This window comes from Cannabis sativa, chromosome 9 (genome assembly GCF_029168945.1).
Source record: "Cannabis sativa cultivar Pink pepper isolate KNU-18-1 chromosome 9, ASM2916894v1, whole genome shotgun sequence".
NCBI lineage: Eukaryota > Viridiplantae > Streptophyta > Magnoliopsida > Rosales > Cannabaceae > Cannabis > Cannabis sativa.
The window spans coordinates 27,856,417-27,875,578 of record NC_083609.1 but is presented as its reverse complement, the minus strand read 5'-3'; the positions used below and the strand labels follow the sequence as shown (position 1 = coordinate 27,875,578).

General features: G+C 33.7%; 1 protein-coding gene across 4 annotated transcripts; it reads right to left on the bottom strand.

Moving 5' to 3' along the window:
- Window positions 1-1,487: 1,487 nt before the first annotated feature.
- LOC115723242 (protein SEMI-ROLLED LEAF 2) lies at window positions 1,488-13,235 on the bottom strand. 4 transcript variants are annotated; one of them, XM_030652679.2, is made up of 20 exons: window positions 13,089-13,235; window positions 12,452-12,615; window positions 12,106-12,180; window positions 11,445-11,560; window positions 10,713-10,827; window positions 10,152-10,280; window positions 9,124-9,171; window positions 8,755-8,963; window positions 8,450-8,646; window positions 8,056-8,345; window positions 6,805-6,954; window positions 6,382-6,723; window positions 5,751-5,900; window positions 5,563-5,638; window positions 4,361-4,485; window positions 4,038-4,238; window positions 3,390-3,530; window positions 3,172-3,300; window positions 2,382-2,588; window positions 1,488-2,054 (listed from the first exon to the last, which is right to left on the bottom strand). In XM_030652679.2, exons 2-20 carry the CDS (start codon window positions 12,584-12,586, stop codon window positions 1,893-1,895), a joined length of 2,997 nt encoding a protein of 998 aa, XP_030508539.2. In that variant the 5' UTR covers window positions 12,587-12,615; window positions 13,089-13,235; the 3' UTR covers window positions 1,488-1,892. The 4 variants fall into 4 exon arrangements, with proteins under 4 accessions (XP_030508539.2, XP_030508540.2, XP_030508541.2 ...); XM_030652680.2 differs by lacking the exon at window positions 13,089-13,235 and adding an exon at window positions 12,914-13,025; XM_030652681.2 differs by lacking the exon at window positions 13,089-13,235 and having other exon boundaries at window positions 11,445-11,576; window positions 12,452-12,468.
- Between the last annotated feature and the right edge of the window lie 5,927 nt (window positions 13,236-19,162).

Here is a 19,162-nt window from a genome sequence, read left to right as displayed (position 1 = left end):
ATTGATCACCCACACGGCCAAGGGCCTCTGACCACTACTACCAAAAGAACCAAATTTAGGAGCCAACCCCATGGGCCCAACAAAATTGGAAGAAGGCTCACCCAATTGGCCAAGTAAAACAATAAAACCCAACCACAAAACCGGCCCACACAAGTGGCTAAAACACAAGCTCCCAGGCCCAGAAAAATGCATATTACAATCCCAAATCAAGTGCCAACTCAGCATTGAAGACTCCTCCACCTCGGGTCCCACACCACACCACTCACTAAAGTTCAAATTAAACTTCAAACGGTCATTAAGAAAATAAGGTACGTGAATAGTACCCTTTCCATGCATGCCAGAAAGCAAACACAAGGGATTAACAAAAATGGTAATCCCACCAACACGCGTGGGGAACCAAACAGCCAAACAGCTTCCCCTCCCCACTTCTCGAGATCCACCAGTCACCATCATCAATCTTGACAAACCCGCCGGAGCAAAACCGGCCAGGCCATGAACCGCAGCTCTCACAAGAACCATCTCAACCTCCGCAAGAGCCTCGGTCGGAGAAGTCGAACGTAGAATCCCACGAGAGGTAGCCTGCGCACTTTTCTTAACATGAACCCAAGAAGGTGACAAAACAGGACTAGTCGTATTATTATTCTCGTAATAATACTGATTATTACTACTCCTCGAATCGTTTCGATCCAACTCACTACTATACTCGGACCCACCACCACAATCACAGTAAACACTCCTATTCTCCAGTTCCGTCTCCGGCTCCGGTTCCTCCTCGGGCAAAATCTTTACTCTCCAAACCGGTCCATGATGATCGTCCAACACCGCCAAACACGCATGCAAACAGTTCCCTTCCTCTCTCCGCCAGATTCGAATCGTCGTATCCTCCGATCCACTGAACACCATCTTCTCCACCGCCACAACGCACAGAACCGCAAACCAATGACCCTGCAAAAACCCTCCGTGGTTGAATCTGGACGACATTCTCTCTTTCTCCCAGACATTTATGGTCCCGTCGCTAGATTCGGAATACAGAAACCTCGTTCCACCACCACCAGCGTCCGATCCCGAAGAAGACGATGAGCTCAGAGCTATGGCGTTGACCGGAGAAGGTTGGTATCGGAGAATCATAGTGGGAGTTTTAATACAGATGGTTAAACCTGCATTCTCTCTCTCTCTCTCTCTCTCTTTACTTGGATTGTTTGTAGGATTATGTTACAAATACACTAAAATAACAAAAAAAAAAAAAAAAAAAAAACATTATAAAATAGTTGTATGGAATTTTAAATATTTTTATGATTTTTATAATTTTATTTATAGAAAATATTCGTTTAAGGGGTCTACTTACTACATAAATTTTCTAAATTATATTATAACCATGAAAATGTTAAAATATTATTTCTTTCAGAAACTTCTATAATTATTTTCGTATGTAGTGTAAAAAGTGATTTAAAGGAATACCTACTAAATAACTATCTGTAGATAAAAAATTTAAAAAACAAAACAATAATAACATTTATTGTTGTGATTTTTTTGTTGTCTATTAAAGAACCCAGTTTATCGAGGAAACATCTGCAATAACTATAACAATAGATACTAACAGAAAAGGTCTCACCAAAACACCCATAAATTATTACACTTATGCCTCCATAAGAGATATAACCCCCTCGCACAAAACACTTTTCTGTTTATAAGAAGCCTAGCATCTCTGGTAAGCTCATATCAAAACTACTAAAGAATGAAAAAATGGAGAGAGAGAGAGAGAGAGAGAGAGAGAGAGAGAGAGAGAGAGAGAGAGAGAGAGAGAGAGAGAGAGAGAGAGAATATTATAACAAAGGGAATTAAAGCTTAGTTACATATGGTGTTTGTGTACATACATACATGTCCATCTGCAATTAGCAGCCAGCAGCTTTTAAAAATTTGTCATAAGGACTTGAAGGTGGTAGCTTGAAAGAATTATTATGTCCATACTCATGTGAACACAGGGCAAGCTGATCTCTGACTACAACTTGCTCCTTCTTTATCAACTTTAGGCCGCCATCTGTATACTCCCTTGTCTAACATAATAACAACGAAAAGTGTCAGTATGTCTGCCTTTTATCAGCACAAACAAATAGCTCAATGCCTGCTAAATAGCAGTTTTGAGTCTAACAACAAAAAGGAGAAAATCTAAGTCATGTACATGGTTGAACAATAACTAAACGCAATTATAAGATTGCATAATATTCCATATTCCAAAGGAGTTCAAGACCACTTTCAATTTTCATCTGAAAGGAAAATGATTAAAATGGTTTGTCTAAAACAGAAACATTACAAGATGTTAGAAAGTGAACAAAAGACATCATTTTATTTTTGCCTGATTCATTGACGAAAATCTTGCTAACCTTATCTGGAAAGGTGGGATAGTTGATTTCATTAACACTGGAAAGAGCTAGGGCATTTGCTTCTTGCTGCTGCTTAAAACTATGTAGTACTGACATCTTTTGTTGTTTACCAGTTACGAGAGCTTCGCATTGGTCTTTCATCTGATCATAGGGTATTGGTGTTGAAGAAACTGGGAAGCTTGCAACTTGTCGCGCTGTTTCCAAAACCTGTTGGTAAAATTATAACCAAGTTTATCCAGTGTATTTGAAAATTACAGCAAACTGTTTGCAGTAAAACTCAAACATAAACATTACATGCAATAAAAGGCTAGCCTTTCAAGTAAGACTTAGTTATGGAATATGGCTTTACTAAATGATATACTCTAGCATCATATTTCATTCAAACCACAGATTGGCCCTGTCAAAGGCTTATATGAATCAAAGTGCCCATTTTAATGACACTGAAACAGTTTAAAGAATCAACAAGCTCCCTAAGAAATATTTGATGAGATCAACGACATTTTACAATGTTCATAAACCATCCCAAAAAATTAAAAATTATTTCATGTTGAAACTGGGTATTAGTCAGACTTTCTCCCACTTAATGTGATTTAAGTTATGTTTTCATCAGATACTATATTAGGAAAACAACTCTTGCATTTTCACTTGGTGCATTAACATCCTTGGGAAACAGCTCTTGGACTTTCCCTTGGTGCATATACTCACACATCCTTGGAACTAAAGCTATTGTCACAAGATTATACCTTATACAAGTTAACAAAAACATATACCATGTTCGACTATGTCTTACCGATTCTAGAAGTTGATTAACACTCAAAATGTCAAGGCTGCTGATAGAGATTGATGTTTTGCGATCAGACTGGCTTCCACTTGGTTCTGGAAAAGCTTCTTCATCTGTCAATGCACCTCCAGGCATCACCTGATAGAAAATCTTGTCAGGGAAGGAACAGAAAAAAAAATTAAAGCTTACTACAACCATGGGATAGAAGTAAGATGCATGAAATTTACCTCATCATGATCAGGAAAATCTAGCTGGGCAAGAGGAGAGCATGGCCGCGGTGTTTCCATGAACAATGGAGCTCCTAACGGATATGCATCATCAGGAGAAAATCCCTGTAAGAGTTGCTTCTTGATGCTCAATAACTCATCCTAATGATAAGGGAACAAAGAGTGTCAAATTGCAAAACAAACCTAGATGTTGTCTTCGTATTCAAAGATATTATACAGAAGTTCAATAGGATTGACACATTTCTAAGTTGACCGGCTATCCTATCCTTCATTCCAAGACCAGCCAAAGTGAAAATTGGAATGCATAATCAGCATAAGATTTCTTTTAACCAGCAAGAAAAATTCAGGTGTAGTGTAGCCAGTTCATAAATTTCCAGTGTAGTCAGCAAAATTATAACTTTTTTTCAATATCCTCTTCCAATTAATGTACACTAAACTAGAATTTGTTCTACGTCAATTGATTTTCAACGTTATTGATATACTTTGTTTACAAGAACCTTCCTATATTTCACAAGTCCACATGATTAGCATTTCATTTGTTGAATCCTTCTATAGTTCTGTATGACTTTGGATTTTCCACATTTTAAATGCCTCTTAATAAACCAGAAAAAAAGGCAACTAATAAACTAAAGAAAAATTGATTCTCACCTCTGACAGTTTTGTGAATTTATTCATGAAGAGGGATATCACGGTTTCTTTTAACCGTTCTTCATCTAACTCTATTGCTGAAAGAGAATCCAATGCAGAAACTTCATCGTCCTGTGATCCATATGATATATCCCCCTTATCATACCCTGTAAAAGCCGCTTGCAGCCATGCATCATCAACCAATTGAAGATGAGGATCAACCTATAAATATCAATATTGAGAAAGGTTAAATAAATTACAGTAACCATTGTCAAGGAATTTGACAGGACAACAAAACAAAGAAAGGCCCATGAACTTTTGAATCAAGAGATGTTAGTGATTACCGTCTTATTTGTCAATGATGCCTTAACAAGAGGAATTAGCTCTGGGAAATTGCCAACCCTTGCGGAAAATATAATCATGAATGATGCAAAGGTAAAAAGAGACTTTCTGCGAGAGGGCTGCCCACCTAAAACGCATCAAATAAACATAAATTAGGACAGAGCACAACCATACTACATTACTATCTTCTCATTTTTAATAAATACCACAATACTGTACTTGACAAATCAATCAGTACAAGTGCATGTACAATTTTAATCGAATTTATTTTTTAAAATTTGATACATTTAAAAAAAAATCAAATTTAATTATTAACTTTCTATAAAAGTAAAAATATGACTAAAAATTTAAAATAATTTAATTTAATTAAACCATAAATTTGTCTATCAATAATATTATTCGTATTCCTATAATTGAAAACAATTAAAGAAAACATAAAATATATATTTATATTAATGACTTAAAATTTTAGCTTTTTAAAATATAATAATATTTTTATTCTTAAATTTAGATTTGAACTTTGAGATATATATTTTTTTTTTTTATAAATTTTGATTATTATAAGGAACGAGAACAAAGTAATTGGAACGATAAAAAGTTGAGAGCATGGGAACCTCTAGCACAAAAAGCAACAAATTCCTGAAATAAGCAAGAAAGAGATAATCCCTTTTCAATGGTAGAAACCCACAAAAATACCAAAATAATAATCATTCAATATCCCTGAGATTTCAGCTGAGCAATGATATAGAAATTCCATTTGTTCCTTTCCAAATTTCAACCAGGCAACCATAGAGAATAAATTAAGTTTGATAGTAAGCTAGTGTTTGGGCATTTAGTTGGAAAAAAAAGTGTTTCCTTGATAGATTTCAATATTTTTCTAATCTGGAAATGTGAAATGCAGTTAAATAGGTCCTTTATTTATTTTCTCAACGATAAAAGAGAGATTTTTAGGTTTTCATCTGTGTACTTTATTTCACTGAACAAAACACTTGGTCATAACCATTTTGTGGTTGATTTATTTCTGAAATGAAGAACCCTTAACTGTTAATTTTGGTTTTATACTTATTTCCTTTATAATAAAATCTATTCGTTCAAATACATAAATAGACAGTGTCACGTGCCAACAGTTCTCTACTATATACACATTCAACACCATGATTCAAATAAATGAGAGAAATATCAGAAAAATAATAAAGCCAAGTACCTTCTTTATCGAAAGAGAGAGCCCTGAGGGAAAATGCCAGCTGAAAGCATCTCACCAGCACCGTATGACTAGAGGACTATCACAAAACATTATACATAATCATATATGTTAGAAGAAATCGAGTAGATACAAGATAATTGGTCATGAAAGGTTATTGATAACATCATAACACACTTGCAAAGTCTCACTTTGGATCGGGTGAACATTAAAGCAATGTTATAAGTGTGGGCCATTGCTTCAAAATTTGCAGGAGTATTTTCAGCAGATGTTGCCTGAACCCAAATCGAAGAAAGCAATAGATTCACTTGGTGACTGCTTAACCGTAGTGAGGTTAACTCCTGTAAATTCAAAAACCAAATCACTGTGTGAATAACATGCAGACATGTCTGTTGAAAATTTTTGGTCGCTAAGTCAAATTTTGTTGTATGTAGGGAAAATGACTTTGCTTCCAATACATAGATAAGTTATAATCCCAATTTTTTATATGACAATGTCTTTTATAATTATAACAAACCTCCCACCAATTTTCGAGAAATTAAAAATAATTTACTGTGCCAAAAACACCAGTCAAACAACAATTTGTATGCATGTTTTTGAATGTTGTCTGAACCCAGATTCGGGATAGGAAATATTAACAATTTCTCAAAAACAAGTGGAAATTTTGCTATAAGTAAAATCTATATCATCATATAAAAACATTTAGATTATATCTTATCCAAGTGCTAGAAACACGAGAGTCCACGACCCCCCTACATTTTATAAGAAAAAGACTAATGACTTAAACTGTAATTTTTTAAGATATAAGTTCAAATTACGTACAGTTTTTCCTCCAAACAAATAACCCTTGTAGCTGTAGGATGGTGCATGTTGCTTCATATGGACATCTGATACCTGACTTGCCTCTTCCATCAGTCCATCAATGTTCTCTGCAGTGTCTTTACTTTCATCCTGAGAGGATAATCTTCCATTACCAAAATTCTTCAACTTACCGTCAGATAATCCAGAAACAGCCCCGGAAAATTTCACTTTCTGATCCACACAAGATGAAAAGACGGATGGCATAAGAACCATAGAGAAAATGCTATGTGCTCCAACTCGTGTTTCATGGTCTGGGTGGGTCATTGCCAGCAGTAGTTGATGAAACAGAGCATCAGGAAATGGCTGTAAAAAGCTTAGAAGTTCAAAATAAGAGCCTATTGCACATATTTACATATAGTAACATGTACAGGAAAGCTCACTAACCATCTTGTGATAATAAACATTAGGGACAGATGACACAAGCTTCGCTGTTTGGTAAATTGCAGATATGGTTGTTCTAGCAACAATGGTACTAGTTGGTATATTCTCAAGCACCACAGCCATCATATCAAGTATGGGACCAACATCTCCAACCTATCAATAGAAAAATATTTATCACATCCTGCTAAATGAGTAAATGTGAGGAAAATAAATAAAGAAATAAGAAATAAATAATCACCTATCTCTAGGTGCACTTTGCTAAACAAAGGAAAAGTTTCATTTTTAAGAAAATATTACAGTGACACTCCCATACTAATCTCTAAATTACAAGGACAGCCCTCTAAACAAAAGATATTACACTAAAACTCCTGAAAGAGTTACAGACACGTCCTTCACAAGTTTTTTTTTTGGAAAAGAGAAAGAGACCACGTCCTTCACGGATTCATTTTGACCAAAATTTGGTCAATCAATTTTATTTGAAACAAATGAATTTTTCTTATTTTATTTTTTTGGAAAAAGAGAGGTCATACGTCATGACCTCCTCCCAATTTATTAGGGAGCCTCACTTGTAACAGTCCCTTTTATTTTCACTTTTTATAACTCCGCACAAGAGACTCCACGACTCCCCTACATTTTGTAAGAAAAGACTAATGACCTAAATTATAATTCTTGAAGATATAATAAGTTATAAAAAGGTAAAAATTAAATTTCACTGTTACTACAATTATCTTGGTTGAGGGGGTGTCGATGTAATTTTGACAATCTTCACATTAGTATCCACTGAGAGAGAGAGAGAGAGAGAGAGAGAGAGAGAGAGAGAGAGAGAGAGAGAGAGAGAGAGAGAGAGAGAGAGAGAGAGAGAGAGAGAGATCCTATGCTTTCAACAAGCATATAAAGGAATTATGTCAACAAGCCAAGAGAAGCATTATCTTTTTATTTGTATCTAAGATGATCTCAATATATCCTATCATCTTCTACTGTTGATAATATCTTATCATCTCTTGAAAATCTTATTGTAATCCTTCCTTTCCTCGTTTATAAAAAAATTTAGTTTGCTATAAAAACTAAATAATAATAAAAGTTGAAGGCATATGACTCCAAGAACCCAAAACTTAATTGGCGCATGTCCACACCCTTTACATGGAAGATAAACATAAAACACAATCAAAAAGGTCCTATTTAATCATACTTTTGTCTTTTTCTCCACCACAGACAATCAAGTTTAGCAATAATTCTATGAAAGCACACACCAACCTTATCGGAGAGTTGTGAGATGCATCTTTCAAGGGATATCTGAACATCAGAATTACACTTATCTGAACTCTTCGGGTTGGATGCTTCAGCTTGATTTTGCAAACATCTACGCAAATGCTTCACCAGATCAGTTAGTGCACCAATGAGTGTCACTGAGGCCTGCTGCTTTGCATTTTTAGCAAGTTTTGTTGTAACATTAAGAATATTTATCTGTAAAAGAGGTTGTTTGACGACATTCTTATGATCCAAGTGCTTGACCAATATGGATAACAACAGATGGGAGTTCTCTCCTGGTATTTTGAGACTACATATGTCAATCAATAATTATATTTACACTAAGGCATGGTTGAAAAAACATTTTAAAGAAAAAAATTATTAAGGATCTAACTCTTACCTGATTCCTCTAAAAGTGATTGTAAATACATCAAAACAGGATATGCAAGTCCTTTCTCTGGGGACCAGTGGTTTTCAGAATCAAAATTTTGGAAAAGAGGTTCTAGTACACGACGAACAGTTGTAGCTTCCTTTGCCAATTTGGCCATATTACTCAAGCATATCCTAGACCAGTAAGAGGGTCTCTTGCTGTTATCCCTATAAAACATGACAAGTCAGCCAGAGGATATCAGAAAGCTATTTCGTAAGTAATGCATAAGAAACAAAGTAAACTATTTATTTAGCGTAGATTCAACGAATAATCACATTGTTGGATCCAATTCAGATTTTGTCACAAGTGTTGGCACTGAAACAACCATCTGATTCATTTCTGACGAAGTTGAATCATGAACATCAGCAATTGTGAGAACTCCCTGAACCTCTTGATCATGTGATTGAATTTTTCCTATCTTCTCCTTGGCATTATCAGGGTTGACTTGAAAATCCACAAAGTTTTCCAAAGTCACTGATATAATCTACACAACAGGATAATTTTCAAAATCAAGAATAAAAACTGTAATACACTTAACAATCAAAGATCAAATTCAAAACTTTATACAAAAGATATAAAAAAATATTATGATTATTTTGAGGGCCGTAAGAAAAACAGAAGTGGTAAGGAGTTGAATCGCTCACACTATCAAAGTCCATTGAGATGTGAGACTGCTCACCCATGAACAGAATCTGCATCCAAGATCAAGAAATATAAGCAAAATACATGAAACGTGCGCAAAAGAAACATAAATAAGTTCTCTAGAAAAGGGAACTATAATCATCACCCTCCCCTAACATTTTTTTTTCCAAATGGGAAGTTAACACTATGTTTGGTAGGGAGGAAAGAAAATAGGAAGGAGAGGAAAAGAAGAGGCTCATCTTTGGTAAAGTGAGAGGAAAGAAAATTTCCTCTTTGGTATTTAAGTTAAAATTGCAAGAGGAAAAATAATAATTTAGACACTTCTACCCTTAAATTACTTTTGTTATTTATTTTTATACATTAATATTACTCATTATTTAAAAGTTAAATTTTTATTCTTATAAAATAATTATTCACACCCTTCTCTATTTTTTGTTTCTATCTTTCACATTCTTATAAAAATACATTTAAATAATATACATAAATATATTATATATATTTTTAACTAGAATAAAAAAAAAATGTAAAATTAATGTATATACTATCTTTGACTAACATATATACATATATATAAAGATAAAAGATACATGAAAAAAAAAAAAAAGAGAAAATAAAAGAAGAAAGAGAAAAGGAAAAAAAATGTTGAAAACAAATTATTAAAATAAATATACATAGGATGCTTAGATTAATAATAATGATATTTACGTGAAATTTTTTTAAAAAATACATTATTTATTAAAAATAATATGAAGAGAAATTAATCAAGGATATTTTGGTAAAATAAAACTTTCCCAAAGAAAAATTAAAAATTAATGGTGGGTCCCACCTATTTTTTCTCCCCCATTTTCCTTTCCTTCTTCATTTTATCTCCTACCAAACACACATTCTTTTTCACTTCTACGAAAAACTTTCTTTCCTAACTTTTCACCTCTACCAAACAAAGGGTGTGTGGTTCCCTATTTTAAACACTACCCGAGTAGGCAATTCATTATGAATAGAAGTTTCAATATAATATCTCAATAGAACATACCATAGAAGCCAGAACTTGTAGTCCAGCTGCTCGCAATTGTAGAGCTACGTCATCATCTCCAACTTCTTGAGCTAATTGACAAAGTTTAGGAATGAGGCCCTCCAAGTTGAACATGTATGTACTATCCATCTACTTTTATATGAAAAAGTCAGATCAATCACCCAAATGTGATAAACGTTATAAGTTTTGAATCTGAAGGTCTATGAACAAATTCTAAATGGAACATAATTAAAGAACTATTCTGCGTCGGGATATTTAACGGTTCCCCATTGGATATAGAATAGAATTAATAAGGTTGTCTAACACAAACATCAATCATTTTTCCCTCCTTGTGTTGATTCAGAAAATTATTTATGAGAACATAAATTTCCTCTCTTTTTTCCCTTTTAACATACATTTAGGTCAACTTGAACTTTGGACCACTCACCCACCCACTTGAGCCAGCCTCAAGCGACCTTGAAAAAGTACTCCAGCATATTAACTACTGTATCCCTATTAATAGTATACTAATCAATTACTCTGGAAGAAAAAAAAAACAGAGTATCTCTAGCAAACATTTACCTGGCAACTTATAAAATCAACAAGAGTATTACAACCCAAAAGCCGCATGTCCAGCTGCCGAGTTTGCTCCAAAAGAGTCCGAACAAGACCTAATAAGCTACTAGCAAATAGTGGCCTGCAACCATTAAAAACACCAGTGAATATCATCATACATTTATGTGGCAAATCATAGAAAATCGTAAACAGGTTGCAAGCAACAACAGCCCATGATCAAACCAAAGGAAATAAAAAAACACAGTATGAGTTTAACGATGATACAAAATCTCTTGGATATCATTACACCCTTGCACTCCACAACTCTCAAACATAGGACTTGACTGACCACTTTCAATATTTACAAGACCACCATATAGTCCACATTGTCTTGTATTTCACATTGTAAATTGTAAGATAGTTGAGTAAAATAGAATAAAAGAAGATCTACGAAAGGGTTGACCCTTTTTAGATAATGATGCCTCCCATCTTGATGCAAAAAAGAAGGAAGGTTCTGCAACTCAGTAACTAAAACCTAAAAGTTCATAAAGCCTGCTTCTCACTTGTGGAAATGTGTATGCTTATCGAGGTCATGGCAAAGGCAATGGTTTATATGCACTCACAGTTTAAGCTTTCTTTTAGGCAATTTTGTAGGAGAGGAGCAATAAGTTTTTTGAAACAAGCACTTGTCATCTAACATAAGGACGGGAAGTGAAGCAAAAATATAACGTCATAAATTTAGAATTATATGAAACTTACATCTGGTCCTTGCATAACAGCAACAACTTCTTGTAAATGCTTAACACAACTTTTACAGATCCAAAGTTCTCATTGCGCAAATCTTTGTAAAATCTTTGCTCTAGGAGGTCTGTGATCTGTTAATGATAAACACTGGAAGAAATTATGCATTTAATTTTAATGGAAAAGGAAGAAAATTGCACCCAACAACAAACAACTACAATTTTACAGCAACTATAACAATCTCTAATCGCATTCACAATAAATGTCAGGAGTATCATAAATAATCCTAACTCTGGAACAAAATAAGAGGGATATTTTTTTTTTTTTGAAACGAGACAGAGGTCATATGTCTAAGACTGAGGTCCTCCATCCTCCAAAATTGATTAAGGAGCCTCACTTATGGCAGAGAAAAACCGTGGTAACAAAAAAAAGTGAAAACATTAGAATAGCTACAAACTTCTACACAAAACCTATGTTTTCAATACATAAAGCAAGAAAAACATAGGTATTACTATTTTTCATATGAAGTTCTTGCTTCTAATACTAGAACTAAACAACCTACTTCATAGCATTAGATCAAAAACCATTAAAAATTCATCTAAGAGCATGCATCTAAAAAATAGAAACTGTACAGAAAAATATAAGAAAAAACTGCTAAAAGGAAACGAAAACCACTTACTTTAGGAATTCGCAACGGATTTTTTGAAGCGTATACACAAAGTTTGGCGATTTTCCTATCATTCGGTTCAGCATCCTGGTAGACGGTGTTAATGAAAACAAGCAAGCATATAAGGACCCAGAAAATTATATCAAACAGAAAAGAAACAAGAAACACTATACTCAACTAAGCTTCTTCACTGGACACCCCCCCCCCCCCCCCAAAAAAAAAAAGTGAGAGATTTTAATACCATAACTGAAACATAACAATCTATAATTCAATAAATTGGATCCTACAGCTTAATTCCAATTGTGCAAGGCATGATATTGATAGTAAATGAAAAGAGAAGAAAGAAAGAAATGTAAACCTGATTACGAGGGAAGATATCAGAGATCAAATTCTTGTAGCGTTTCACAGGCTGTCTTGACCTTGCTCGCATGGAGGGACAGAAGAAACAGAGGTTGCCACAGGCAGGGATTACCCGCCTCGACATAACCCCCATTTTCTATCTCTCTCTGCAGACCCCTCACTCTGAAAACCCCAATCCAATGTTACCAAATATATATAATGTATATATATTTCTTACAACAGAAGAAAATTAAGAAAACTGGAAAAACCCCAATTGAGTTCAGAAGTGCATCTTCATCCTAAAACCCAAATGGAGTTGGTTTTATCCTTAAAAAGAAAAACCAGATACAATTCTAGAAGAGAAAGAGAAAGAGAAGACTTGGCAACTGTTGGTTTTAGAAACTATGAAATAATTATTAAATAACGGACTGTTATCTCCTAATTCAACCGAAATTAACAACAACGAAAGACAGATTCCCACCGATCGCGATCTGAATTAGCCAAACAAATCCAAGAACAACAAGTTTGACCTTATAAGCAAAATGGATTTAATAAAATGATTTTATTTTATTTTCTGATAAAAGACAAAATGATTGATATTTTTAAAAAGGAAAAGAGTGAAGTTTTTTATTTTCTTTTTCTTTTCTTTTCTTTACCTTTGAAAATCAGCTAACAGGATAGGATAGGGGAGAACTAAACAATTCCCTCAGCCTGTGTTTTGTTGTTCCTCTCTCTTGTACAATAATATCAGAGGAAAAAAATATATATTTATTTTAGAAAATTAATTTGTTTACGTAATAAAACATTTTTTTAAAGAGTTTTTTATTAGCTGAAAAAGAAAAGAAAATTTGTGATATCGTCACGCGACGGTGAGATTGTAAATGACGAGCGAATAAGAAGAAGACAAATTTTTGATAGAGATAGGTGGGACCCAGATTGTGTCCTTTGCCTGTTGCTGAAACTCTCAGTTAATAAATACCAAAAAGGACAAAAGCCCAACGGTCCCGAAAATTAAGGGAAGATAGCTGCCTTTTTATGACAAAAAAGTCCCTCAACTATTTGCTTTTTTGACTTTATGCCCTCACTTCTTGCTTTACTTTCATTACTAATCATTTATATTAGCTTAATTAATCACTCTCTTCTACCCAACAAATTTCCAAACGCCAATAATATAGTAAATTCGTAATAAGTAAAAGATTACAATGTCAAATTTACTATGTAATGAAGTTTTCTTATTTTTCTCTGTCCTACTTTTTCTTGTTCTTATTCTTATTCTTCTTTATGCTTTTTATTTACCTCTGTTCTAGAAAGATAATGTTATATGCTTTTTTTTTATTATTATTATTTTTTTCAATCACAATATTTTTTTTTGACACTACAAAAATGGATAATGGCCTCTGCAACAATTATAGTTAGCTTACTTCCTTGTACTTATAACTATAAACATTAGTTGGCATTAACTTGAGAAACATCAGTAGAAGTCAAGAGAAGAAATTAATACATATAATCAACTAATCATGATCTATGTAAATAAATAGATCATACACTGATTATTTTGATCATTTCCTTGTACCTATAAACACTGTACAAAATATATCGAGTCATGAAGAGTTATAAAGTTGTATTTGGTTTCACAATTCATTACTCATCCTCATATGATTATTGAACAGCTCACTTCTCTTGCAAGACAACAAAAGTTTGGCTCCTAGCAAAGAATCAATTAAAATATTAAAAATCTATGAGAAAATAAAAATATTAAAATATATAGATATATATTATGTAATTGTGACCCTTACCAAGTAGTTAGTCGATAATTAAAGCACTAATATATTAAGTTTGATTTGGTGTGTATGAGTGGGTTTTACACATAAAAAAAAAAGGCTAAAAAGCATTCATATGCAGCTCATCGTCTCTCCTTGATTTGGTCCCATATGGGCGACTTTATTTATGAATGAAGTGATTGGCATGGTATCTTTTGGTGCCTTAAAGAAACTCATATACACTATAGCCACATTTACAAGCCAAGAGTAGTTGTCTGTCTTGCCTCATCATCACACAATGCCACAAAGACATCTACCATGTGACTAGAGGTCTTGGCTCATATAAATTTCAGTCTCAATGCTTCATAATTGCACACCGCAACCAAAAGAAGTCCTACAAGTTCATTAATTAATAAATGAAGAATTTTATTAATAAAAAAAATAAACTTAAATAATTTTTAAAAATTACTTTTAATATATTTTTAAAATTTTTTATCGCATTATTTTATGTTAATTTCAATACTTATTTTAATTTTATTTTCATATTTTTTAAAAAATCATATATATTTTTATTTTTTAAGAAAATTTCATGTAATTTTTTTGTCATAATATTTAAAATGTAATTTAATTTTATTTGATAAGTATATTTTTTAAGAATATAAATCGAAAAAAAAATTAAAAACATAGTACAATTAAAAATATAAATTTTATATAACATAAAAATTATTAAAATAGAGTGTCATTACAAGTTTTTGGATCATACTAATTATTCCTACTTTATCCAAAATTCCATTTTCATAAATATTTCTTTATCTACTCTCTCTCTCTCTCTCTCTCTCTCTCTCTCTCTCTCTCTCTCTCTCTCTCTCTCTCTCTAACATTCCAACCGAAAATGGTACCCATTAGCTCAGAAAAAATGTCAACATTTCCTTAAGATTACCCACTTGAACGAAAATATGTTGGTAGCATTGGCATGTAGGTTCCAGATCAGCGGTGGTATTAGGCCCTGTTATCTGCGTTTCTCGAATGGGACACGTGGATTCTATGTCTGTAACACCCTAACTAGTATAGGCGTGTTAGCGTGATTTTTTTTAACGTACTGTGCAACTCATTGCTAATCAACGAGGTTATTGGAAAAACGTGAATAATTAAAATTTTGCTTTTTAATTAAAACATAACATATTATACTTATAAAATTCCGGGATCCCGTTTACAAAATACAATTACAAAAGTTTGCTATTCATTTACAAAAGATTTGTCGCCCAGCGACTAAACAACAAAAGAGCTGCTGTCCCGAGGATCGTACGCTCCAGGCCTAACCGCCCCCGACATGTATAATCTTCATCTGCTCGTCGTCACGATTCCTCAGCTTTAGCCTTGCCCTTACCTACACATGGAAATAGCATTGTGAGTCGACAGACTCAGTAAGAAAAGCATAACATAAACATACAAATAACTCGGGTTATAACCTGGCGCCCATACACCTGATCATAACCCTAATCCCCGTGTCCCACACGGTACTGAGTCTAGAACGTTCATACGATAATACCATCGACCATAATGCCAGCCTATACTCAATATGCTAGTCATACTCTAGCCATATTGATGTGACAGCATCGATCAGTATTTTAGCCAACATACATTTATCAATAATCAGTACAACTCTATGTATACTATTACTGCTATCAATGTAATCTAACAGGCATAAACAACATGCACGCTAAACATGTAATAACATATGCATGACATTATACTAATCTTACCTCAATTCCGAATTTAGGTGTGTCGGTCAACCTGAGTGGAATAACTGCTCGGCGAATTATAGGCTCCTAAATCACATCGATCAACACACATAAGTGACTCGCTAAATCACAACCGGGACTAAGGTTTAAAACCAAAACCCTATCTACTGCAACTTAATATAATAATATTCCAAACTAGCAGGGAAATCAACTAATTAGAAACCTGAAACTGACACGAAACGACAAGCTAAAAAACCGGTTTTCCCCCCTGCTGCGAAACCTGGGTAACCGATTTTACAAGCAGTGTAAAACCGGTTAACCAGTTTTACCCAGAAAACCAACAAAATTCAAACCCCTAACCAAATTGTTTCCAAACTCAACCAAACTTTCCAGACCTGCATATTATACCCCAATAAATATTTTCCAAGTGATAGAACAACAATCAAAGCTCAAAATCAATTTTCACCATTAAAGCTCCAAGTTTGAGTTCTAAAACTCAAAACTTGATAAAACTTACTAACATCCCTTAAATCATGCTCAAAACAACATTTCTAAACATATAATAACTTCTGAAAACTGTATCAAACCCTAACAGCAAGAATAACCACCAAAAACACAAAAACATGCATGATCCACTTCTAAAAATTTAAGAAACTTAAGAGAGTAAAGACAAGAGTTTACCTAGCACTTTATAACACTTAAATCCAGCTGAAACTAACTTGAATGGAGGACAAATTTCAGCAAGCCCTACCTGCCTCAAGGTAAAATCGAAAGAGAGAGAGAGAGTGTGTTGAGAGAAAGCTTTCTTTTTTCAATTTTTTCTTATTTTGATAAATGAGTAAATACATTTTTGTTTTATTTAGAAAATATATCAGCTATATTAGTTAATAAAAATCACATTTATTAACATAGGCAAACTCACAAAAAGACAAAAGGCTAATGGGGCAAAATGACCATTTTACCCCTCCCACACTAAACAACATAAAAGGGGTACTTAGGGGTATTTTAGGAAATTCTAAAATCCTGACTATTCCCGACATTCTCAATGTCTAAATTATCGTCGCGCTATACTAAGAATACTAAGATGTGATTCTAATAGCCATACACCACGTTTCAATATTGTCGGGCACAAAATACACAAAATTATGAAATTTCTATATGTGACGTAAAAATGCATTCTGAATTCAAATAAATCATCATAAATAATTAATTCAATACTAATAAATAATTTTCATAATTAAAATCCTAATTATCTGCCAATTTCCAGATTAAAGCTAAGCGGTCTTTACAATGTCAGCATCCCAGACCCATCAGTGGGACCCTCATCAATGGTAAAGTGGGCCAAGCCCATCTTAATATGTCCTTCTGGGAGTTATCTTGGTTCTGTACTCGGGATACCTTCCGCGTTCTACAGATAGAGCCCGAAAGACAACTCTGGAGTTGTGAGCCTAGAGGGGGAAGGATGCATCATGCTCGAAAGATTCTTCCGATTTCTCAATTTGTTTCCTCCTATAAATAAGGAAACAGCATCTGTCAGATTGGAAAATAATATCATATATATTGTGATTAAAGAGGAAACTTCCCATAATAAGTGTAGGGCAATTATTTCAAAATATTCTTCCATTATAGTTGGATACGGTTTTGACCTGATCAACTCAAGCCCGATTTGCTTAGTCAGCAGGTTGTATCCTTCATGGACTGGACTTCATGAGCGAGCCCATGGACATTATTCAGTTGTAAACTCCCTAATAGAGGGAAAAGGGAAAACCTTAATGTGGTTCTCCAACTACTATAAATACCCAACTAATCTCATGGATTAGGGGTTGAATTCTCTTATGTACTTTTGCTCAGGCGAATATATGAAAATACACTATATGTACTTGTGAGATTATTATAAGTAATACACTACTGACTAAAAGTGACTCATGGACTAAGGCTTGTTGATTAATGTGCAAATTTGTATATTTTAAGCCTCTAGTTGTATACATAAGATTAATTTAATTAAATATTTTTATGGTTTTAATTGTAAAATTATTTTAATTGAAATATTTAATTTATTTTGATTTTGTGTTAATTCTCAAATTTTGAGCAAATAATGATAATAATATATATGTGAATGAAAATGTAAGAACCCAAATGAGTCCAAGCCCAAGTTCCCAGCCCAACATATCAACGTTAATCACCATGGGCTCCATTTATCTATCAATACACTTCTCCTCAATCTATCTATTAATGGCCCTTTGTAGTTTGGTTGATATTCATTAATTGAGGGGCTTTGTCCACCTGGTCCATGTTGGGTTTTATGCCCTAAATAAAACTCCATTTCAATGTAATTCATTTTATCTAACATCAATAAAGAAACAAAAGTATTTTTCATTCATTTGTGTATGTTTTGGTTCACTTTATCAATTGCTTGTCTATTTGATTTATAAATTCATCTTAAACCCTTTTCACATACTTGATCCCGTTTATTGTGTTGTCATCACTTTGGAAAGTAAACATGACTATGTGAATAAAGTTTCCTAGATTTTGTTAGCCCAAGATATGTTTCCAAGAGGGGGGGGGTGAATTGGAAATTTATACTAATTTCGGTAAATCAAAACTTTTAACACAAAATTAAGCAATTAGCCACTTAATCAAATAAAAGCAAGTAATATGGCAAGCAATATATTATGACAAATAATCAAACTTGTAAAATAAAGAGTTTAAGGATTAGAAGATGCAAACTCTCGATTTTTACAAGGTTCGGTAGAACTATGCCACCTACGTCCTTGGTCTTCAAAGCTATGGACCTAGCTTTGAGTTCCAATATCGAGCCAAGTTAACGGGCTTGACTAACCCTTACAACCGGGGAATTTTTCACCAAGGTTTTTCCCAAACCTCTCACAATAGTTTTCTTCCAAGGACTATCAACCTCGCCGGATTGTTGAAGTGCCAATCTCACTTTTCTCGGGTTGTTTACAAAATTGGTGTCAACCTCACCTACAACCGAGTTGTTTTTCTACCGGTGCCAACCTCACCTCTCAATACAATGAATATGTAATTTTGAAATACAAAGCAAACTCTCTCTAATAAGATGGAAAACAAAGTAAAATCCTAGAGAGAATTGCAAGCACACTAGAGAAGATAAGAACAAGTTTGGCTCAAGTGTGTGTGGTTGGTGTGTTTATGAAAAGATGATAATTCTTTAGTTTAGAACACTTAGAATGATATTATATGATGAATAGA